This window comes from Eriocheir sinensis, chromosome 12 (assembly GCF_024679095.1).
Source record: "Eriocheir sinensis breed Jianghai 21 chromosome 12, ASM2467909v1, whole genome shotgun sequence".
Taxonomy (NCBI): domain Eukaryota; kingdom Metazoa; phylum Arthropoda; class Malacostraca; order Decapoda; family Varunidae; genus Eriocheir; species Eriocheir sinensis.
Window position 1 is genome coordinate 8,966,365 of NC_066520.1, and position 25,430 is coordinate 8,991,794.

Sequence of the window (25,430 nt, forward strand, 5' to 3'; positions counted from 1 at the left end):
GGTACTGACAGCAATCTCTACTCTGTTCCCTCCTACTATCTCGATCCTAAATTTCAATCCAAAGCTGGATGTTGCGTCTACGTACGCAACATCACTTGCTCTCGTGCCCACGACCCTGACTCTTCAGAATTTTCTACCATTGGCTAAGACTTCATTGTCATTCTATTACTAAATACATCTGTGCTGTTTATCTCTCACCGAACTCTACTAACTGTGTAAAATTCTTTGACACTTGAACTCTAAAGTGGAGCATATCTTGACCCACTCTCCCTTCGCTAAAATCTCCATCCTAGGAGATTACACTGTCCACCACCAGCTTTGGCTTTCATCATCTTTCCCTGACCAGCCTGGTGAACTAGCCTATAACTTTGCAATCCTCAACGATCTACAATAGTTGGTTCAGTACCCTACACGTATTCCCGACCGTCTTGGAGACAGGCCCAACATACTAGACCTCTTCCTTACCTCTAACTCTTATGCTTACTCTGTCAAACTGTTTCCTCCGTTGGGCTCCTATGATCACAACTTTATTTCTGTATCCTGTCCTATCGCTCCTGTACAGCCTCTGGACCCATCGAAGAGGTGATGCTTCTAGCATTTTGCTTCCGCTCGGTGGGACGACCTGAGGATGTACTTCTCCGATTTCCCGTGGAATGATTATTGTTTCCAGGAGAGAGACCCCTCTGTGTGTGCCCAGCGCATCACAGAGGTGATTGTCTCTAGGATGGAGGCACACATTCCACATACTTTCTCTACTCCTGCTAAAAAGCCTTGGTTTAATCACGCTTGTTCTCGTGCAATCAAAGACAGAGAGGCAGCTCACAAAAGGTAACAGAGCCTTCGCATGCCTGCTAACCATGATCTTTACATTTCTGCCCGGAATCGTGCCAAATCTATTCTTCGACTTACCAAAAGCTCTTTCATTCATAGGAAATGTCAAAACCTTGCTTTTTTCTAATTCTTCTAGACTTCTGGCACCTAGCCAAAAATATCTCCTCCAGTTTCACTTCTTCATCTTTCCCTCCTCTCCTTAACCCTGATAGCAGCACAGCCACCTCATCTACCTCTAAAGCTCTACCTCTTCGCGCAGACTTTCTGTAAAAGCTCCACTCTGGAAGATTCTGGGCATATTCCTCCTACTCATCCCCCCTTTAACTTCTTTATGTCTGTTATTAAGATTCTTAAAAATGATGTTTTCTACGCCCTCTCTGGCCTCAACCCTCAGAAGGCTTATGGATCTGGAGTGCCTCCTATTGTCCTTAAAAACTGTGCTTCCGTGCTGACACCCTGTCTGATCACACTCTTTCCCCTCTGCCTGTCAACATGTATATCTTTCCTTCATACTTGAAGCACGCCTTCATACAGCCTGTGCCTAAGAAGGGTAACCGTTCCAATCCCTCAAACTACCATCGTATAGCTTTACTTTCTTGTCTATCTAAATTCTAAAGCTTTTGAATCAATCCTTAACCAGAAGTTTCTTAAGCATCTATCCACTTCTGACCTTTCTGATCGCCAGTATGGGTTCCGAAAAGGGCGTTCTACTGGTGATCTTCTTGCTTTCCTAACTGATTCTTGGTCATCCTCTCTTGGTCGTTTCAGTGAAACTTTTGCTGTTGCACTAGACATTTCAAAAGTCTTTGATAGGGTCTGGCACAAATCTTTGCTTTCCAAACTACCCTCCTACGGTTTCTGTCCTTCTCTCTGTACCTTTATCTCCAGTTTCCTCTCTGACCGATATATCACCGCTGTAGTAGACGGTCTCTGTTCTTCCCCTAAACAAATCAACAGCGGTGTCACACAGGGCTCTGTCCTATCTCCCACTCTCTTTGTTATTCAGTGATGATTTTCTTTCCAAAACGCAGATGACTCTACTCCGCATTACTCAACTTCTTTTGATAGAAGGCCAATCCAACAGGAACTATACGATTCCAGGCTGGAGGCTGCAGAACGCTTAACCTCAGACCTTACTATCATTTCTGATTGGGGCAAGAAGAACCTGGTGTCCTTCAGCGCCTCAAAAACTAAATTCTTCACCTATCAACTCGATACAACCTTCCAAACACCTATCCCCTATTCTTCGAAAACACTCAGCTATCACCTTCTCCTACACTAAAACATCCTCGGTCTATCCTTAACTCAAAATCTTAACTGGAAACTTCATATCCTTTCTCTCACAAAATCAGCTTCCTCGAGGTTGGGCGTTCTGTATCGTCTCCGCCAGTTCTTCTCCCCCGCACAAATGCTGTCCATATACAGGGGCCTTCTCCGCCCTCGTATGGAGTATGCATCACAGGTGTGGGGGGGCTCCACTCACACAGCTCTCTTGGACAGAGTAGAGTCAAAGGCTCTTCGTCTCATCGACTCCCCTCCTCATACTGACAGTCTTCTACCTCTTAAATTCCGTCGCCATGTTGCCTCTCTTTCTATCTTCTTTCGATATTTTCATGCTGACTGCTCTTCCGAACTTGCTAACTGCATGCCTCCCCCTCTCCCGCGGCTCCGCTGCACTCGACTTTCTACTCTAGCTCATCCCTATACTGTTCAAACCCCTTATGCACGAGTTAACCAGCATCTTCACTCTTTCTTCCCTTACACTGGTAAACTCTGGAACAGCCTTCCTTCGTCTGTATTTCCTCCTGCCTATGACTTGACCTCTTTCAACTTTAAAGAAAAGTGTATCAAGACACCTCTCCACCCAAAATTGACCTCTCTTTTGGCCGCTCTTTACTTTTGTCTGTTGTGGGAGCGGTGAGTAGCGGCATTTTTTTTCCTACATTCTTTTTGTTGCCCTTGAGCTGTCTCCTTTGTTGTTAAAAAAAAAAAAAATCATGGTAATGTAATGCTGACTTGCCTGATGGGCGAGCCTCCCATAACCCACTCAGCCAGAGGGGTACCTCTGGCCGACTGGTAAAGGAGTGGCTCTCCCGTTACGCTGGTCGCGGGTTCGATCCCTGGCGCCGGCAAACCTTTCCTTGTCTGGATTACTTTCTCGTGTGTTTCGTTACACGCAGAGGCCGTGTGGGAGTGTTGTAAAGAGAAAAATCCTGGCATTTCAGTAAGACCCAAGATGTGTAGGGCCGTCACATCAGGTCAGGGGACGCCCTGCCCTGATACATACTTTAATGGTTATTATTTTTTTTATATATATTTACTTTTGAATATTATTTACGCACCCCTGAAGTGTGCCTTAACCAGAATTAAAGCCATTTGAGTAGCATTAAAGATGAGTCTACTGGCATTCTGCATATATATATATATATATATATATATATATATATATATATATATATATATATATATATATATATATATATATATATATATATATATATATATATATAATGGTATTATAATTTATTCTATTCGGAGACTTGGATGACAAGCTCATGGAACTCCGCTGCGTTTTCCCAGCTCCACTGTGTTTTGCCTACTGCATCAAACTATTGTTCAGACCCTCATCCCTTACCTCCAAATTTCCTGCCCTAGTCAATGACCTTCTGAAGAAAGGTTCCTTCATAAGAAGGAAGGGATCACAGGATTTGAAAGGTGGGATTTAAAAGGGAAGGCAAGGCATGAGGTGTTGAACAGGAAAGGGCACGGAAGGTAAATAACTTCTGGGTCATCAAATTTGCGTTAGTATTGGTAACATTGTTGCTATCAGGTGTTTCATAGTGACTGGTAAAAGACATCATAAAAACCCTCTATCAGACATTATAAACTCTACTGCAAAACTGCCCTTTCTCAATAATTCTACCTCAACCTGAAGTTTGCTCCATCCTACTCTGGTAAAGGTTTTAATTTAGTATCCACCTGGTTCTGACGGCAATGAATACAAGTTGCTTATGGCAATACTGTCGCTACATGGAAATGTAGTTGATTACAAACACGCACGGAGGCAATGATCTATCGATGCCATCACACACACACACACACACACACACACACACACACACACACACACACACACACACACAAAGATCGGTACTATGAGCTCTGTGCTCTTCCGTAGAGGAACGTCTGGCTGTCTCGAGAGAGACCCGCAGCAGACCAAGAGGTGAATTACACACACACACACACACACACACACACACACACACACACACACACGCTTTGCTGGTAATCCCCTGCCTCCTCTACTCACCATGCGTCGCTGGATCTTCGGTAACTCAGGTCCTGCTACTAATCAATCCCTCCCTCCCCTTTTCCCGCTGCCCCTTCATAACGCGGAACTCACGAAGCGGCGAGGGTAGGAATACTTTTTCAGCTTGGTACTTTCCCAGTTTCTTCCCGGCGTCGTCAGTATGCGCAGCGCACAAGGTCCTCGCACGTTGTATATAAAGTGTACAGAATCAGCCCCCTGAAACACTGAAGAAGAAGAAGACTAATGTATATGATAATTTGATTACGTATTATAGCTTTGGCGTTAAAATCTGCGTATTTTCATGATATTCGCCCTAAATCTGTGGTTTCATGGATATTGGAAGGTGTATATTGTTTCCGTCTATGGGCTCTGGGGGTTGGCCTCGGCTCGTTAACTCGTATCTTCCGGTTCTCTAATACGGCAGCTTCATTGGGTTCTGAGCACACACAAGAGATGTAAAATATGGTCCTGGTCGGAAAAGTAGTGTATATTCGACTACTAAAGGAAAAGTTTTTTGGGGTGTTCTAAATGATAAATAATCCAGCAATAATAAATGACTTCAGATGACACGTTGCATTGGTTTGCATTAGTTGCCACAATGTGCAATGACTAACATGAATGTTAAGGCGGCCGGGCGTTGCCTGTAGACTGAACGAACTGTTCTGTTAAAAAATTATAAACTTGTTCACCCAAACTAGGCGTAAGAGGATGAGTAGAAACTTGATAGGATAACCAGGTAGAACTGTGGTTTAAAAAAATGGTTCAGGCACCATAATATCGGCTCAAGAGGCTTAAAAAATGCAGCGGATCAAGGGAAGGGTCAAAATTGTTAAGGACACGGGTAAGAGGACAGATTGTGCACATTGAAGTTTATTCGTGCGCTAGTTTTCTCTAATATTTTAAAGCAAATACTCAGTTACCACCACGACGGAAAACTATGAACGGGAACGCAAGAGTGTTCCCTGCATACAAACAAGTACTCCACCCCCTCTGCACATACCTTGTCGAAGTTGTCTGGCAACTGTTCCAGCATCCCCCTTCCATCTTTCTCTTTCCCTTACATAACACTCTTACGCGACCCTTTGTATGAAATTCCAGTCATGATGAGACGTTGTTCATGACATAACTAGCTGGTGCCCGTTAGTATGAGTAGAGGGAAAGAATGGAGCAAGAAGAAGGTATAAGATTGTCAGTTGCTATTTTTAAAGGTGTTGGGTGCTTACCGTTTCATTTAAAAGGAAAACCTTACGTAGGCCTGTTTTTCAATGTTTGCTTAAGCCCTTGGAATCCATTGGTGAGAAAAAGGAAATCTGTACTGATAACATTTTCCTCTATCATTCATCTAAAAATAGAAGAAAAAATGCCGAGCGATGTCAATCTTTCGGGAGGAGTTAACTGACCCTTCCAACTATTTTTCAGAAAGTTTTCGCCTTTTTCGCCAATTTTTTTTTTTTTTTTTTTTTTTTTTTTTTTTTTTAGCTCCAAGCGTAATGACGTTCTTACTGTAAATCACCCATATTCCCTGAACACGGAAGGTGGCTAACTAAACACTGGGCAAGTCTAAGACACGACACTTCCCACCACGAATCTAGATCAGTCTTTTACTTTGCATATGCGTATTTACCCCAATCTGACCATAGTGCCATATAGCCTCTAGTGCCTGGCGTATGTTATTCCCCCATTAACCAGATCGTACCACAAGGTTGTCTATAACAGTACACACACACACACACACACACACACACACATACACAAACACACACGCACGCACGCACGCACGCACACACACACACACACACACACACACACGCCCGCCACCCAGCAACAGAGGGCGAGTCACAAGGGAACACACATCACCTCGGTAATTGCAAGGTTCCGTTGTTGCAGCGGCCTGCATGACTTCTTGTCTTGGACCCTCGAGCTCGGGCTTTCCCGGGTCCTCCCAGTATAGCTATGCGGCGGGACTCAGACACTCATCAATGTGCTGAGGAGCAACCGTTTGCTGCCTGATGCGCGGCCGGCGAGAGGCAGCCTTGCGGAGGATAATTTAAGCTAATGAAAAAGCAAATAAAGGAAAATTTTGGGGCATTCATCGACGATCATGCCTGTCACCTCCGCCCTTGAATCTGTGGTAAGAACCCGGGAATACAGGGCCCGTGTGGCATCCGGGAGAAGTATTGGTAATAATCATCAGTTGATAATAGTACTAATAACAATAGTAATAATAATAATTATGAGAAAAAGAACAACGCTAGTACATGCTAAAAACAGGAGGAGTAGAACAAATAGTGTCTGTATCATTCACTGGCCAACAACAAATTTATCGTCTTTTTTTTTTTCTTTTTTTTTGCTGATTTAGGACAATTTTGATGTGCTGAATCCAAAAATCACATTGGATTTGCTCTATCAGGTCAACTTTTTTTTTTCTATCGCCACATGATGTATTTTTACGTTTTTTTTTTTTAAACGTACGGGTATTTTCTACTTATGAGGCAAAATTCTTACTTATTTCTTTAAATAAACGAATTCTGAAGAGTTTACATGGTCCAATTTTTGACTTGCTGGTATTTTTCTTCTGCAAGTGAATGAAATGGATTCGGCCAGATCTTGCAAAGATAAGCCCGATGTATTCCGCTACATCTGCGGCGAATACACCGTTGTTCCTAACAGGAATCCAGTCACAAGTTTCATAAAGCGTGCTTACTATGCATATTTAGGTATGAAACTTGGTGACCAGGTTAAAGCTTGGGTTCCACACATGGTATGCAAGACATGCACCGAGTATCTGCGTCGTTGGAACAAGGGCAAGAAGAGTTGTCTTAAGTTTGAAATTCCCATGGTTTGGAGGGAGCCGACAAACCATGACACTGACTGCTGCTTCTGCGTTATTGATTTGACTGGGATCAACAGAAAGAACCGGAGAAGCCTCAAGTATCCTGATCTTGAATCAGCATGTCATCCTGTAGCTCATCGTGATGAAATTCCAGTACCTGTATGTGGAGAACTTCCTGACATAAGTGACGAAGATTCCTCCAGTGTTGAAGAAAATGAAGAAGTGGTTCTTGACGATGATGCTCCACATCCTTATTCCAAAAAGGAGCTAAATGATCTAGTTCGCGATCTCGGCTTGTCAAAGTCCTCTGCCGAACTGTTGGCATCCAGATTGAAGGAAAGAAAATTTCTCTCTGACAGTACTCGCATCAACTTCTACCGCAACGGACATCAAGAGTACCTCCGTTTTTTCTCTGAAGAGAAGGACTTGGTGTTCGGTACAGATATTGCGCAGCTTCTCCACAAGCTTGGAGTGCCACAGTATCAACCCAAAGATTGGAGACTGTTCAATGACAGCAGCAAGCGATCATTGAAATGTGTTCTGCTGCACAACGGCAACCAGTTGCCTCTGTACCCCTCGCTCACTCGACTACACTGAAGGAGAAGTATGAAGCGGTGAAGTACGTGCAGGAGAAAATTCGTTATGATCAGCATGAGTGGTTGATTTGTGTTGACCTGAAGATGGTGAACTTTTTCTTGGGACAACAGTCCGGGTTCACCAGGTACCCGTGCTTTCTGTGCATGTGGGATAGTAGAGACAAAGCTCAGCATTACACGAAGGACTGGCCTGTACAGGATGAAGTGGTGCCTTGCAGAGCAAGGAGCGTCATAAAAGACCCTCTGGTGGACAGAGACAGGATACTCTTCCCACCGCTGCACATTAAGCTCGGCTTTATCAAACAGTTCACCAAAGCTCTGGACAAGGATGGTGGCTGCTTCACTTACTTGAGCCACGCTTTTCCAGGATTGACCATGGAGAAGTTGAAAGCTGGTATCTTTGACGGTCCTTTACTCCGTCAGCTCATCAGAGATCCAGAGTTTGAAAACTCAATGAACGAAGTGGAACTGGCAGCGTGGAAGGCTTTTGTTCTTGTCGTGAAGAACTTTATTGGCAACAAGAAGGCCAGGAACTACGCAGAACTTTTCACCAATATGCTGACTGCTTTCAGAAACCTCGGATGCAACATGAACATTAATATACATTACTTATTCTCACATATGGATCGGTTTCCTGAGAATCTGGGATCAATGAGCGACGAGCAGGGGGAGAGATTCCATCAGGACATGAAAGAGATGGAGACCAGGTATCAGGGACGCTGGGATGCAGTCATGATGGCTGATAACTGTTGAACTATGAAGAGAGACATCACTACCGCTGAACATTCTAGGAGTTCGAAGAAACGGAGGTTCATGCCCTGAATGTTGACCAATGATGACCTAATATCCAATTTACATGTACTTACCTTTATCAGTATCCACTATTCAATGTAATCTCATTAATTTTTGCAACATTTAATTAATGAATTGTGTTAGAAAACGATTTTTTTTATCTTAAAAACCTATTTTGGATGAGAAACATTAACAAAAATCAACCGAAAATGTCACAAAAATGTAATCGATTTAGTTATAGGATCGGATTTTAAAAAAATTGACTTAGCACGAAAACCTGACCTGATCGAGAGAAACGGGTGTCATTTTCAGTGGTGCAAATTAGTCCTAAATCAGTTTTAAAAACTTAGACACCTTATATTTTTTTTGTAACCAAGTGAATTATTAGTTGTAGCTCTGGCAGCATGCAGTATACTTTAGTACCACTATACTAAAATTATAGTCACTCAACAGAATTAAAAATGATTGAATGACTCATGAGAAAAGTTAACATTTCAACGAAGAATGAGAAAACAAAAATCATCATTCTTCCCCTTACGCCTCGCCACTCCCCTTCTCCAACACATCACTCAGAAGAGCGTTAGGCAACAGGGCAAACACAAGGAAAACGCAATAACTGAAGCATAAACACAACTCGAGAAACACCGTGAGACGAAAGTGACGCTACACGCCACGACTTCCGGCCGCCCTCCCATTCACCTTCACCTTTACACAATACCCGCTGCACTGCACCCTTCTCCCATTGTGTCCGTAGCTTTCCCACGGGTATATATATAGTACTAAGGTCTGACAGGGCACGGTTCTCCAGGATGTTAAAGAATGTCACCAAATCCGTTCCTGGGTCTCCTCCGTACACTGGTTGCTGTTCGAGTTTTGTCAAGATTCACCCAGGCGCCTGGCACTCCCCTGGAACATCGCTGGAGTCATGGATGTCTCCCGTTACGCACAGCAGGGCGTGATCATACCTCACGTACAGCCTCTGAATAGTGATGATGCAACTGGATTTAGCAATACCTGCGTTTGAATGATAGATCACCACCCAGTGTTGCACATCTTTCTTCGAGCACATCGAGGCAGGGGCCCATTGTTGACTTCATTTTTTTAAGGCCATTAAATTGACGTCCGTCCTCCACAACAAAATAATTTGTCTTCTTTTTGGCATATAATTGTTCGAAATGTTTAATCTCCCACGCCAGACTCCGATTTAAAAGACCCAGAGTGTGCGTCTGTCACGACCCGGGTGTCGCCACCTCCCCAAGCTGTTGGCCATCTTACTTTCCTCAGGAATTTTCTCGGAAAGACTATGTTGGCCTCACTAATTCAGGAAATCAGGTAAGAATGAATAATATGAAATCGCCGGTTATGGATCTTCCGGCCCGGTACGATAGCCACCAGCTTGGAGGGGCGACGACACGAGGGCCGTGACAGACGCGCACTGAGGTCTTTGACTCTAGTCACACTGTACCAAAGTTTTCTTTACACCTGGGTGCCTGTGCCGCCCTCTGCATTACTCACGTCCGTATCGCCCGTTTCGCCAGTATCTTCCGTAAGTGCGGTTATCACCACATTCCATACTCTGGGGGCAACTCTTATCTTTCATTACTCGTCCAACCTCCAACATGCTGCCCTGTGTCTCATGCCCTAATTTCCTCTCTCAAAGCACTGATTTCTTCTACCCAGACATTGTTAGCAGACTGTGTCGTTATTAAGTGTAGCAAAATGTCATTCTTAATCTCTCTCTCTCTCTCTCTCTCTCTCTCTCTCTCTCTCTCTCTCTCTCTCTCTCTCTCTCTCTCTCTCTGACACACACACACACACACACACACACACACAACGGCAGCCACTATATATAAAATTCGCCTGCGCCATTATCGGGCTGGGGCCGTCCAAGAGGCCCCTCAAGAGAGCCTACAGGCAGCACCTAAAAATAATAAAAATATAAATAAAAAATCTAACCGAAATTCAGACTAAATTTCTTCATAAAAAGAAAATACCAGTCTTCAGCAATAAGGAATAAACAAACATACGGCTGCAAGGACTAAACGACATTCATGTTGCAGAGTGTGATGTATCCAGCAAGTTGATACACAAAATGATTTTTTTTTTTTACAATAGAGGAAACAGTTCGAGAAAAAAAAAGGAAACAATAATAAAAAAAAAGCACGCTACTCACTGCTCCTACAAGAGTCAAGAGGAGTGGCCGAAATATGTCAATTTCGGGAGGAGAGGTGTCCTGATACCCTCCTCTTGAAAGAGTTCAAGTCGTAGGCAGGAGGAAATACAGATGAAGGAAGACTGTTCCAGTTTACCAGCGTGAGGGATGAAGGAGTGAAAATGTTGGTTAACTCGTGCGTAAGCTAGGGATTTGGACAGTAAAGGGATGAGCTTGAGTAAAAAGTCGTGTGCGGCGAGGCCACGGGAGGGAGGGGTGGGGGAAGCATGCAGTTAGCAAGTTCAGAAGAGCAGTCAGCAAAAAATATCGATAGCAGATGGAAAGAGAGACAACATGACGGCGGAATTTAAGAGGTAGAAGACTATCAGTAAGAGAAGGAGAGTTGATGAGACGAATAGCCTTAGACTCCACTCTGTCCAGGAGAGCTGTGTGAGTGGAGACCCCCCCCCCCCACACACACACACATACGTGAGATGCAAACTCCATACGAGGGCGGACAAGGGCCCTGTATAAGGATAGCAACTGTGCGGGGGAGAATAACTGGCGGAGATGATACAGAACGCCCAACCTCGTGGAAGGTGATTTAGTGAGAGAAGAGATGTGAAGTTTCCAGTTAAGATTTTGAGTTAAGGATAAACTGAGGATGTTTAGTGTTGAAGGTGACAGTTGAGTGTTGTTGAAGAATACGGGATAGGTGTTTGGAAGATTGTGTCGAGTTGATAGGTGGAGAAATTGGGTTTTTGAGGCATTGAAGGACACAAGGTTCCTTTTACCCCAATCGGAAATGATAGCAAGGTCTGAGGTTAAGCGTTCTGCAGCTTTGAGTCTGGAGTCTTGTAATTCCTGTAGAGAGGGTCTTCTGTTGAAAAAAGTTGAATAATGCAGAGTGGAGTCGTCAGCGTTTGAGTGGATAGGACAGTTTGTTATGGAAGGTCATTGCTGAATAACAGGAAGAGAGTGGGTGATAGGACAGAGCCCTGTGGAACACCACTGTTGATAGATTTAGGGGAAGAACAGCGATCGTCTACCACAGCAGAGATAGAACGGCCGGAAAGGAAACTGGAAATAAAGGAACAGAGAGAAGGATAGAATCCGAAAGAGGGCAGTTTAGAAAGCAAAGATTTGTGCCAGACCCTATCGAAAGCTGTCGATATGTCTAGCGTAACTGAGAACGTTCCACCGAAACGGCGAAGAGAGGATGACCAAGAATCAGTTAAGAGAGCAAGGAGATCGCCAGTGGAGCCCCTTGCGGAACCCATACTGGCGATCAGATAGAACGTCAGAAGTGGAAAGGTGCTTTTGAATCTTCCAGATAAGGATTGATTCAAAAGCTTTAGATAGACAGGAAAGTAAAGCTATAGGGCGGTAGTTTGAGGGATTGGAACGGTCGCCCTTCTTAGGCACAGGCTGTATGAAGACGTACTTCCAACAGGAAGAAAAGGTAGATGTTGACAGGCAGAGGCGAAAGAGTTTGACCAGGCAGGACGTCAGCACGGAGGCACAGTTTTTAAGGACAATAGGAGGTACTCCATCAGGTCCATAAGCCTTCTGAGAATTGAGGCCAGTGTGTGTGCTACCGAGTGTTGCTCCTGCTCCCATGCCCTGACGTACACTGACTGCATTTCAAGTATTTTCAAAGAGCTGCGTCATCGAACCAGCTGCGGTGCGTCATTACATCCACCCAAGAGTGCTTATACGAGGCAGATTCTTGTGATATCTAAATATATTCCAGTATACGCAAGACTTCTCTGAGCAACACGACGCCTACATACACTGAATATCTAATCTGCTGAGCCGTCACCATAATGTGCACCTGCTGGGCGTGGCCACCTGTAGCTACATCTTTACACACGGAAGTATATACCCAAGACTTCAGAACAACACCCACGTCTAAATAATTCAAATTCAAATCATCGGAGCTGTCCCCAAAGCCTTGTGCTCCGCAACCCCCGCCACGCCAACGTATATTCAAATCATACCCGGTAACAACAGCGATACCCTCACGCACCTGTGACCATGGCCTCACACACACAGCAGTTTACATCCAATACACACACACACACACACACACACACACACACACACACACACACACACACCGGATATTTCACTTATACCCGTTTGCTTTACACTTCAGCCTCATCTTGGTTGCTTTGGACTTCTATCAATTCTGGGCACGTCTAACTGTTCATGGTCACTGAGTTCGGCTCTCGGATTGGTCTGCTCTACGGACAGGCTTTCTCTCTACTTTTTTTCCTTGACATTTATCACCACTTCACCCTCCACTCTGCTGCTACTAAATAATGGTATGCATCACAATAATTGGTCGCTATTTCTATAATAAATAAATAAATGCATGCTCCGGAAGCCACACATTGCATGAGATGATATGAACCAAGATCTAGAGAAGAGTACTTATCTTTACCTTGATATGAACACCCTTAAAACCTTGAAGTCGTAAGGATAATACACAAATCTAAAGTTAGTCGCAATCAAGGAAAATTTGAAGACAGCTGATTTTCACCATTCCTCACGTCCCGCTACCTGCCCTCACCAGCCTTCTACGTGTTTAAAGGCACAGAGAAAGGCCATGCTGGTCTGCCAAACCTTAAATAGCAACCGTTGAGCCACAGTAAGGAAGAGTTCTGAGTGCTGGCAACTAAATGAGGATTGTTTCAGTTGTCACATCTCAAGTACAGCTCTGCATTTTTTCATAATCTGCAAGTCATTCGCTTACGTGTCCCAGGTAAAATAATAATAATAATAATAATAATAATAATAATAATAATAATAATAATAATAATAATAATAATAACAATAATAATAATAATAATGAGCCAGGTGCACTTGCAAGATATATAATAAGCTGAAGATAGACACGGTGGGCTGGGGAGAGCCTCGCTATTTTCCAGTTACCCAAGAGATTCCAAGTAATTCAAAAGTATGCCAATTTCCCATTTACCCAGTACAACAACACTGCAGGAAACAAGAAAGTAAAACGCGAACTTTACCAAATAGGAGAAGCGTAACCCATGTACTAGTGTTTGCCAGGTAGACCAGGTGAAAGTCATAAGTATACAAATAAGTGTGGCGTAACCTTGGGATGCGAAATCAGCTTAAGCACGTCTCATTACACAGGCAGGTGAGGACTTCTAGCACCCGGATGTCGCATGTGACCCATCACCTTGGTTTAGTTCGTCGACTCAGAGCAACACCCACACCTCACCAAACCACACGCACCTTCTACCAAGAAAAACACACCCTGGACACATCAACACCAACCCCAAAGGAAACACTCCACACCCATGCTATCCACACCCTTACACAGAAACACACACACCCCTACATACCCACAGCCTTACACAACAGCACCCCCCTCTCCCCCTCCACACACATCACATACCGCCAGCACATCGCAACTCACACTCTCAACATAAAAACACCGACAACGAAAAAGGATGATGATAATAATGAAGCACACGACTGAGAGGAAAAAATAATCCGGTATCATCCAGCTAAGCGTCTCTGGTTAGCCCCATTTCGTTACACCTGAGTGACGTACGGAGGAATGAAGGTAAGGAGCGGGGGGATCTTGAGAAAGAATGAGAGGGAATAACGCGGAAAGGAAGGAAGGAAAGGGGAAGTGAAGGGAGCAGAGACGTAGGAATGTAATGTATAGCATGGGAACAAGGTGGATAGGGAAGGGAGTGAAAACGGAGGAGAATAAAGAAGACGAGAAGGAAAGAAAGTAACAGAAGACGGGAAAGGCGAGGAGGAGGGAGGTATTTGTCGTAGGAAAAAGTGCGAGAGAGGAGGAGGAATTAAGGGAAGGGAAGGAAAAAAGATGAGGAAAAGAGAATTAGATGGGAGGGAGGGAGAGCTAATGTTCAGAGGTATAAAAGAAAATTAATAAGTCTCACTGAACGAGGGAACAAAGCCAAGGGGTGATACCATGGTGATACAGGCGAGGTGAAAGGAGCGGGTGGTATATACAATACATGCGGGGGAAGGGAGGGAAGAAGGAGAGGACGAAGATGAATCCTGCGCCAGTGAAAGTGAAGCTGTAGAGGTTGTTGGGGGGGAGGGCTGAGGAGATGTAAAGGATAGGTGAAGGGGTGGGATTGAGGTAGGGGAGACCTTAACTATTTGGCGCCGGGAAGGATAAGTGAAAAGAAGGGAAGGATAAGATAATGATAGAATGAAAAGTAGATTCATGATGAGAGAGAGAGAGAGAGAGAGAATTACATAGAAAATCAGACCACACAGACCCCATGGTCCAGACTAGGTGGTCTGTTCTTAAACCTAAGTGATTTTACATTAATCAGAAGGCTCCAAAACGTTGCATTTCTACTCTAGTTGATATTAAGTTGAAGGAAGTGACGGTCGAGCTTATTTTTGAAGGAGTCAATCGTGTTACACTGGACCACTGATGGTGGAAGCTTATTCCATTCTCGCACCACAACGTTGGTGAAGAAAAATTTGGTGTAGTCTGAATTTACTTGTCTACATCTGAGTTTTACGAGAGAGAGAGAGAGAGAGAGAGAGAGAGAGAGAGAGAAACATTGATGGGAATTGGCTGTCAAGCTCAGTGAGGATGAAAACAAGTCAGGAGGTAATGCGAGCTAATTCATACCGTTGATTACTTTGCTTTGTATGGGCAAATATTAGCTGAGTGACTGAGTGGTGGTGGTGGTGGTGGTGTGTGTGTGTGTGTGTGTGTGTGTGCATCAATCAATCAGTGGGGGCATAAGCATATTCCCTCTCGATATCCCAGCAAAACCATCCCCGGGGATTCCTCCGAAAAAGTCACCAAGCAATGCCCTTTCTCTACCAATTAAGTACCCCCAACAGGATCCGTCCACTTGCTCTAGCCTCGATAATTACAGGCGCCTCTTTGGCCTCCTCTACTCAGGGTCATGCGCAAGAGACCAGCAGAAAATCCCTCTAACTCCTGAATGATGTCCAACGGGTGTGATAACAAGCGTCATAGTAAAAAGAAAAACAAGCGATTCACGAGCTATACACGGGTGCCTCGGCATACAGGGACGCAAGTGACTTCGTAGGAAAAGAAATGAAGGTCAATCTTTACTGGTTCGTACTGCTTATCATAAACAGGAAGTAATTATAACAAGACTCATGTGCCTAAATTTACGTATGATTCATATTTGTCCCTCACTGAATAAATAAATGAATATATAAATGATTATAAACATCCTCCTAACTCAACGCTTTATGATTTCCGAGCAACGTTGTTCTCCTAGAGTAAAAAAATAAATCAAGTTCTAACCCCCTCGCATTGAGATCTCTGAATATTTTCTCTCAAGGTCAGACTGGTTGATACTGTTGTCTCTGCGGTCTGACTTCCTTCTTCGGCTTAAAAAGAAGGACGGGTAATTGTGGGCTGCAGAGCCGTTCACTTCGTAAAAAGGCATGGCTTCCCCGATTTTGCAGGGCAGTCAGGTAGGCGAGTCGCTTTCTCTGCAATACACCTCTTCAATGTCGGTCCGTACGTCTTTCTTGCTGCTCCTCTTCTACTCACTAACCTGGAGGCGACGTAGCACAAGAGGCCTAAGGGTTATTTCATCGCATGTCGCGTAAGGAAATTAAAGTTCCAGCAAAAAGCCTGTACCCGCACAAACATAGAGAAAAAAGCAATAATAATCGAGCACATAATACTAAAATCATACAGTAAAGTTCTTGTCTGGAGCCGTCAGGCAGCTCAAGCGAGGTTCCCCGCTCATCCCGGCGGCTGGACGACGTAGTGTTTGGGTTAGTACCTCGTCATGCTGTCCCTCCATCTGGGTGGGGCAGTTACCATGCCTCGCTCACCATGACGGAGAACTCGCGAGGCACACCCAGGTCAGGCACCCGAGATGAGGAAATGGTGATGACTGGTGTCCAAGACCTGGCCGCTGGGGGGAATGGAACGACTGGGGATGTCCCAGGGAGTACAAACACGGGGAGGAGGCCAGGAGGGGGGGAGATGGAGAGGACGGAAGGGGGGAGAGGCTAGCGGGGTCTGATGGGGAATCCAAGAGTGGGTTGGAGAGAGGGAGGGGCCCGGATTGTAAGGAAGGGTTGGAGGTTACTTCTCGCCGCGACACTGCTTACCGCAGCCACAACCTGACAGCCCGGCACGGAGCACTGCAGCACCTGTGTTACCTACAGCTCCACATACACACACCTACGCGCACACCTGAGACAGAAGTGAGTGTGTGTGTGTGTGTGTGTGTGTGTGTGTGCGTGTGCGTGTGCGTGTGTGTGTGTGTGTGTGTGTGTGTGTGTGTGTGTGTGTGTGTGTGTGTGTGTGTGTTCAAGGTTACGCCTGTGCAGTACCGTGTGTAATCTGTACTTTTCTGCATGTCGTAAGAACGTCATGCAGTGCCCAAGTGACCTACTAGTGCGTCTTTCATGTCAGCGAGCTAGTCAACAGCTTGCCTCTTGAGCCATCCCAGTGGAGCGTCAGAGCTTGTGGCACCAATACGTGGCGTGCTGGCCTGGATACTATCCATCAGAACATCTTTTATGAAGGGGATACATTGGTGTGAAAATTGACAACTTTTCATGTGATTCAAAATTCAGCAGAAATTATCCATATGATTTTATTGTTTTTTTTTTTGTGGTAGAATAGACGAATGACAACAATTTTTAACTTCAGAAACAGGAAGCGGGGACTCACTTGTTTTCCAGCATTTAGTGGTGTGAGAATATACTCAGAATCCCATATTACAATGAAAGACCAAGAAATTGCTCATATGAAATAACGTTGAAAACGTGACAACGCATCAGTGACACCCGTGTTCCTTTCAAGACACTGGCTTTTCCGCCTCTAATGGTCCAAAACCAAACTACATGAAACTGCATTGAAAAATATAACAAAATTCAAGGACGAAGTCCCGTTTTCATAAGAAACTGCTTCTCTGTTTAACCTCAGGCGCACTAAACATACTCATAAAATAACTTGTATGAGTAAAGAAAATCATAAATTTCTAAAATTTCATCTATAACTGCTTTTGCAGAAACATGTGGCCTCTCTACGCCACGGAGGCAGTGGTGGTGGTGGTGGGCTCAACGAGAGCCAATCCCAGCTCCAACACTCTCGCCGCATTAGGAAACATTTGGCTGGGAAGTCCAGTAGTGGGGAAACCTGAGTGCTGCTGCATAGTTTCGAGAATCTGTTGGCCTGAGAATTCAACATAGCTACCTGAACGCCTGATTACTTTAGGGCTGCATTTACCGCCCTGTTCTGTTCAAAAGAAAGGTTGGCGTGTATGGTCGAAGGGTAGTAGTAGAAGTATTAATCAACACGACTACCTGAAAGGCTGATCATATGAAGATATATGTCACCTGTAGCTATCTATGGCAGACAGGATGAAATATGAAATATAAATTTCCATATATTACTTGAAGGTGGTTATATTATCCAAACTTTCAGAGAATGTTTTTTTTTATTTTTATGCTGAGTACTGCAGAACACACACACACACACACACACACACACACACACACACACGCAAAAAAAAAAAAAAAAAAAAACTCATGTTCAAACGTTTGATTAATAAACGGATCAAATCTCAGAAAGCATCAGCCCAGCACAAGACAAGTGACCATTTCTAGTAATACAGAGAGAATGCTACTTCTTTTTCTGGCTTGATACTATGAACATGTGATTGGTGATAGTAGTAGATTGGATCCTTAGACCTACAGTGACTCAGGAAGAAGGTCGAGAGAGAGAGAGAGAGAGAGAGAGAGAGAGAGAGAGAGAGAGAGAGAGAGAGAGAGAGCAAGGAACTGATAATGATGATAATGAAAAGTTTATGATGATTTTGCTCATATCAATGTTTGAACTTCGACAATTGTAAAAAAAAAATAATAATAATCTCGAAAAAGCAGTACCCTTGCCGTCAGTAAACATCCTCTAGCGCTTGCTTTTGTCTCACTGCTCCTCCTTCGCAGGCACCATGAAGACACTACTGACGCTGATACCACTGGCGGGGATGCTGCTCGGCACCACCAGCAACACCTTCGCCTTTCGCTTGGAGAGCTCTTCCATCCACCATGTTATCCCTACGACGCCGTTCCAAGAGCGAATGGCTGCACAACCGAGGACGGCCAGCAACAGACAGCAGATGGCAAGTAGGAGTGCACCTGTGGTTTATCCGAATTTATCACTTGGCCAGATGTTCACCCCACGAATTGAAGACGGACTCAGGACTTCAATACAGGATTCCCCAAACTTCGTCAAACGAACTTCATCTTCAGGTTCTGTTGGAGGTCAATCCCCTTCAGTTTTTCAACCAAGCCCAAAGCCATCCATTTCTCACCAAAACCACAGAACTCAGAGCTTCGACACACCCAAGCCCACCCAACAATTCAGCTTTGTTCATGATTCCGAGGATTCAGCCTCCTTTGAGACCCCCAACGCACCAACCACTGGTCAAGGACATAGACCATCCACCACAGACATTAGAAGCATTCTCTCAGACAGTTTTCAGAACAACGTACATTCACAACACAGGCCATCCACTACAACGGTACCCTCAGCCACTGGCCAGAACAACAAACATTCGCAACAACACAGGCCATCCAGCACAGTCGTACCCTCAGTAACCGGACAGGCCAGCAAGCCTTCGCAGGAGCTCAGACCACCCAGCACACAGGCATCCTCAGTCATCGGCCAGGGCAGCAAACCTTCGCCCGACCCACAAGCCCCCCACAGGAATCCCATGTGCTTCGATGAACTAGACTACGGGACTTGCAGAGCTGCTCTTGCAAGGTGAGCGTGCGAGTGTGAGTGTGTGTGTGTGTGTGTGTGTGTGTGTGTGTGTGTGTGTGTGTGTGGAGGGTGGGGTCCCCTTTCCCTACTCACTCCGTCAGTAAGTTGGTTCACTCTTTTCTATTCCATTTTTTTTCCAATTCCTCCTCCTCCTCCTCCTCCTCCTCCTAGTCTGACACTCCATCTAAGTCTTCCTTCTGATTAATAAGCCGGATACATCCCCAGTCTCTTTCATTCGTTTCTAAACATAATGAAAAATCTCTCTCTCTCTCTCTCTCTCTCTCTCTCTCTCTCTCTCTCTCTCTCTCTCTCTCTCTCTCTCTCTCTCTCTCTCCTACAGGAATGACCGCAGTTGAACCCATGAACTCGTTACCTCTTTCTCTATCTCCGAAGTTTTTTTATTTTTATGTGCAGGGCCATTATGCCAGCTGGTGTGTATGGGAGGGGGGGGGGGGTAGGGAGGGGCGGTACCTTTTTCTCATAGTGGATCCCGATCCCTTTCTTTCCTCTCATCCTTCATTTGAGTGATCAAACTTTATTGGGAGCGACATTTCTGGTCATTTTTTTTCTTCTCTTATAGGAGCAGGAGGAAGTGCCGCTTGCTCGTTTTTTTTTTTTTTTTTGTTTGTTTGTTTGTTTCGGTAGCCTTTGAACTGTCTTTTTTCACAGCATAAAAAAAAAAAATACGGTACACTATCCTTCTTTCCTCTCAGTTTCACAATGAAGGATTAAACGGGACGCAATTTCTTTTGTTTTGATCTGATCCTTGTGTCACTTTCCATCTTTTTTACTTCGCTTTATTTTTACTGTTTTTTTCTTTCCCCCGTGTTTCCATTCTTTTTTTACTTCGCTTTATTTTTACTGTTTTTTCTTTCCCCCGTGTTTCCGTTCTTTTTTTACTTCGCTTTATTTTTACTGTTTTTTCTTTCCCCCGTGTTTCCATTCTTTTTTTACTTCGCTTTATTTTTACTGTTTTTTTCTTTCCCCCGTGTTTCCATTCTTTTTTTACTTCGCTTTATTTTTACTGTTTTTTTCTTTCCCCGTGTTTCCATTCTTTTTTTACTTCGCTTTATTTTTACTGTTTTTTCTTTCCCCCGTGTTCCCATTCTTTGTCTTTTATCTCCCTCGTGTTCCATTTCTTATTCCCCTTCTCCATTTTCTGTTCAGTATGCCTTTATTCCTCTTCATCTTTCACCGTTTCCTTCATTACTTCTCGGTTTCTTACGTCATATCTCTTGTTTCGCTCTTCCTCTCATCACTTTATCTCGTGTTACCCCCTAATCGTATTTTTCAGTTGTTCTCTTCCTCTCCCTCTCTCTTCACTCTGCCTCCTCGTGTCCCATTTTCTTCCCTTCCAGACAAGTCAAACCAGTGTCTCAAATCCTCACATATTGCGAGTTAACGGAGATTGAATTTCATCTCTTGCAAATAGCCCTTAAACAGTGTCTCCTCTCCTGGCACAAACAAATACATAAAAGTGACTTCTTTTCCCTCCATTCCAGATATTACTACGACCAAAAGACCGGCACGTGCAACTGCTTCCTGTTCGGGGGCTGCAGGGAACATGGCGAGGGTGAGAGCCCCGGCAGCTTCCTCACACTTCAGGAATGCCAACGCGAGTGCCGCCCCCCGAAGCACGAAGAGGGTCCCACTTGCAAGGAGATATTCAGGGATGACCACTTCGTCTCCTTCCTTAAACCCATTCCTCCGCCTCCAGCCAAAGGGATTAACCCTAACTTCAATGAGGAAGAGTATTTTAGGGATTTAATAGTGGGCCAAGGACCGATATAAATAACCATACGCATTTTGGCTACATAAAGCGGCTCAGTGCAACGCAACAGAGTGGTGATGCAGCCATGGAGGGTGTGGGCGAGGAAGTTAAGAGTGGACGGCAGCGCGGATGTGAAAATCTTGTTAGGTGCGGGAGTGGATGTGAGTGCGGAGTGGCGTCCAGTGCAGTCCTCTCTGATTATTTGCAGTGCGCTACGTCCAATAGTCGTCGCGAGTATGCTTTCCCTCTGATAAATATGCAGCTGTTTCCTCTATAAATGGCCGCATTCTGTGTATCCCGTGAACAGACTGAAAAAGAGTTCGATTTTACATAGATGGCGATTCGGAAATGACTATACGAATAAATACAGTCTTGGGTGGCATTGGAAGGAATGTGCCTACTTATTTCCGTGTTTGTGTAACCCGGTGTGGTGTGGTAACATGCGTAGTGCAGGGCAATTTGGGGCAAATCAAATCGGTAGTGACATCAGTTAATGTGTTGACTTCCGTTTCCAGCGTCTTACACAGGCACCTAGAAAATGTTGCAATGAAGAGGTACGAAGATCATGCCTTAATGCTTAGATATGAAGTGTATGCATGAATGCCTTGATGAGCTACACTTATAAAATATAATTATACAAAAGAGGCTCAGTATTATATGGACAAGGTGTATATTATATAAACGTCTTAGACTCATCCGCATATTTGCATTTCCCTGCCTGGATGCGTTTTGGGATTCCAGAACCAAGAGATTAACCAAAACCCAGTACCACTACTACTACTATTGATACTACTACTATAGTCCGTTTCATTCCGTCTGTCCTTTCGCGAACGTGGATGTGGCACCTGCGCATTGTTAGTTCGTGATTGCGTGCAGATCAACTTTATATTTTCAGTGATATATTTGAATGTTTGTGTATACAGAAAACCCTCAAGTCGTTTTACATGAGCCAAAAACGTGCCGATCTTCATCGATAATTAATCTACCATATAAGCACACGAAAGAATAGTTTGTATATCAGATTGTATAGTCTCATCATACTCGAACGATTCATAGCCTTTCAGATACCTATATTTCATCTCATTCAGGTACATAAAGTAGTATCCGACTCTGCAAGTGTCTATCCATAAGGAATTTTGATGTGCAGCATGTAAACAGCATGCGGTTGCCTAATATTCTAAATAGCCAAGCATCGCATTCAACAGTTATTATTTACTATTTCATGTTATTTCGATTATCAATCAATATTTACATGCAATAAATTAAGATATCCTTTATATGCACTTGCAAAGCCAGATGTCTTTTAAATACCTGAAATGAGATATAAACCAATGAATTTGAAAAAACATAAATCGTTCGAGCATGATGTGACTATGTTATTTGATACAAGCTTGTATTTTCATGTGCTTGTATCGATAATCGATGCAAATGACTGAGTTGTTTATTGTATACATAAACATTAAAATTTATTATTGAAACATAAGCTTGAATGTCTATCACAACATTTGATTTTCACATATTCACGAACTAGAAAGGCGCAGGTGCCACATCTATCAAAATTCCCGCTTTGTTGGTGGACAGATGAAATGAAACAGACTACAGTACTACCACTACTACTACTACTACACTACCATTATTTGAAAAGGATGGCGAACACACACACACACACACACACATTATTTATTATTATTATTATTATTATTATTATTATTATTATTATTATTATTATTATTATTATTATTATTATCATCATTCTCTACCCATGTATTTCATCCAAAAATCTAGGTTTATCATCAGCTCCAGGGCTGCAATGTTTCCTTTAATAAACCATTTTATTGTTATTATTGTTATTATTATTATTATATTATTACACACACACACACACACACACACACACACACCAGGGATGGAGTATTCGTATTCGGTATTCATATTCGAATACATTCGAATACCATATTTGGGTGTATTCGTATTCGAATACATATAGATAGAAATCAAAGTATTCGCATTCGTATTCGAATACATGGGAAAAGTATTCGTATCCTGCGAATAGTCTGACGAATACTTCAAAATTTATAATCATAAATAACAGTCGTATTTAAGGTAAGTGTGATACCTTTGTACCTATGATATATTATTGAATACTGGCACCGGTCATCAGTCATTGTTCAGGAGCCCATTTTACTGTTGCATAACTTTTGAACAGTACATGCTATGCCCAGTTACGCCAAGAAGGTACTCTTCAATGAAAAGTATTCATCAATGTATTCACGAATACTTTCAAGAAGTATTCGTATTTGTATCCGAATTAAAACCCTTTCAGTGAATTCGAATTCGTATTCATATTCGTTGGACTTTTAAATATTCGTATTCGGATACACAAATCTTGTATTCACTCCATCCCTGACACACACACACACACACACACACACACACACACACACACGTGCCTCACCTGTGTGGCTGGCCCAGCTTCCGACAGGCCTGACGCACATGTAGCCCTCAGCCCTGCCATGTCTGCCGTCACCGAGGCGCTGTCCCGGGCTGTGGTTCACCGCTGTGTCGTGTTTTCTGGTTGCTGTTGGTCACTTCTTTCTTGGCCACGTGCGTATCTGAGGAAGAAAAGACAGTCACACAATATCGCCTCAGGAACTTACTAAATCTGATGGAATGAGTAGTGGATGGATGACACTGAAGAAGGCTATATATATATATTGCCTGATTATGATGATAATATACATGATTATTCATATTCAGCATCGCGATAGACTACAGTTTGGGTCGAAAATTCCCCTTAACAAACAAATAACTAATTCCCGGACGGTGAGAAGCAAACAACTCAAGCACCTTGGTCATAAGAGAAATATTCAGAATCATTGTAATGCAATTGAGTTATAGGTAGAAAAGACGGAAGAAAACGGGAGTGGAGGCAGTAACTGATGTACTGAACAAAGGCCGGTATGCATACTCTATAGCCTATGCAGAACTATAGCTGGGGAAAGTCTTTCAACGCATGCAACCACCGTTGGGAAAGTTGAAAAGAATATTAATGGCTTGGTCAGCACAGGGATTGATGTTTCGTTTTCCATATATTAGATGCAGCTTTTTGTTGGCGGGCATTTATTTATTTATTTTTATTTAACCATTGGTCTGCCTCTGCACACACACACACACAAACAAACAAAAAAAATCTCTGATGCGAGTTACGCCTCATTGCAAGTTAGAACTGAAAGCCTCCGATAAATTCAGGCAGAAAGGTAGACACACAGGTAAACTATATAGGGTTCAGGCGGGCAGACAGACACACATACGAAGAGAGAGAGAGAGAGAGAGAGAGAGAGAGAGAGAGAGAGAGAGAGAGAGAGAGAGAGAGAGACGTATCTATATTGTATTTGAACATGTTGCCTATATGTACGTGTAGTATATGAAGGGAAAAAATCAAGCATACAAAATAACCTAGATGATATTAAATGAGAAAAAAAGTAAAGTTCAAGAATGGTCAAGAGAGATGAACCCCACGTGTGTGTGTGTGTGTGTGTGAGAGAGAGAGAGAGAGAGAGAGAGAGAGAGAGAGAGAGAGAGAGAGAGAGAGAGAGAGAGAGAGAGAGAGAGAGAGAGAGATGACAGTAGTTACGGGAGGGGAGTGCGGGGGGTGGGGGAGGGGGCGGTGAGGGATCCAAATAAATAAATAAAATAAAAACATTTCCATCCCTTAAACTAAAGCTGCCCTACGACCTATATAGACTCACTCTCCCGCCTCCTTTTTCCCTGTTTATAATTCATTACTAAGGCCGCGATCACAGTCGTGATCTTGACTCCCGACGCCTCCCGGCCCTAGAAAATGCCGCGCCATGTTACGACCATCGTAAGTAGATCCCCTTACGTGCCGACCACTGCCGAGGTCGAAACGACGTTGTTAAGACGTTGTTGAGATGGACATCCGACGGTCGTAGCTTATTGCCAACAGGTGACAGATATCGGGGATCGGGGCTCCGACTGTCTTGAAATTTCCAAAACTGTCGGCGTGTGGTTCGACGTCGGGAGGCGCCGGTGTAGCGAAACCAGTGGTGTCCTCCTAACAAGACGCATCCCCCGGCGTTTTGAGCCAAACTTACGAAAACGATTCGCAGTTCGCTCTCTAGCGCCGAGGCAGTGGGAGATTCCGTGAGGATTCTCAGAGCATAACCACGGCAGGGTTTTCTACCTCCTTAGTTTATTATAACATCACCACTCTGCCCACGGCTGTGTGGTGTATGAGAGATATTTGTACGTTGTTCTATACTCCACAAATACGCGATCAATATTAGTTTATTTAACGAATAACCTACTATCATATTTACTCTTGTTT

At 43.8% G+C, this 25,430-nt stretch overlaps 1 protein-coding gene across 1 annotated transcript; it reads left to right on the top strand.

The window, feature by feature from the left end:
* The first annotated feature begins 16,573 nt into the window (after nucleotides 1-16,573).
* LOC126997361 (uncharacterized) lies at nucleotides 16,574-22,923 on the top strand. The gene is made up of 3 exons (XM_050858427.1): nucleotides 16,574-16,742; nucleotides 18,492-19,311; nucleotides 20,814-22,923. The coding sequence occupies exons 2-3, from the start codon at nucleotides 18,497-18,499 to the stop codon at nucleotides 21,100-21,102; spliced, it is 1,104 nt and encodes a 367-aa protein (XP_050714384.1). The 5' UTR covers nucleotides 16,574-16,742; nucleotides 18,492-18,496; the 3' UTR covers nucleotides 21,103-22,923.
* Nucleotides 22,924-25,430: the final 2,507 nt, after the last annotated feature.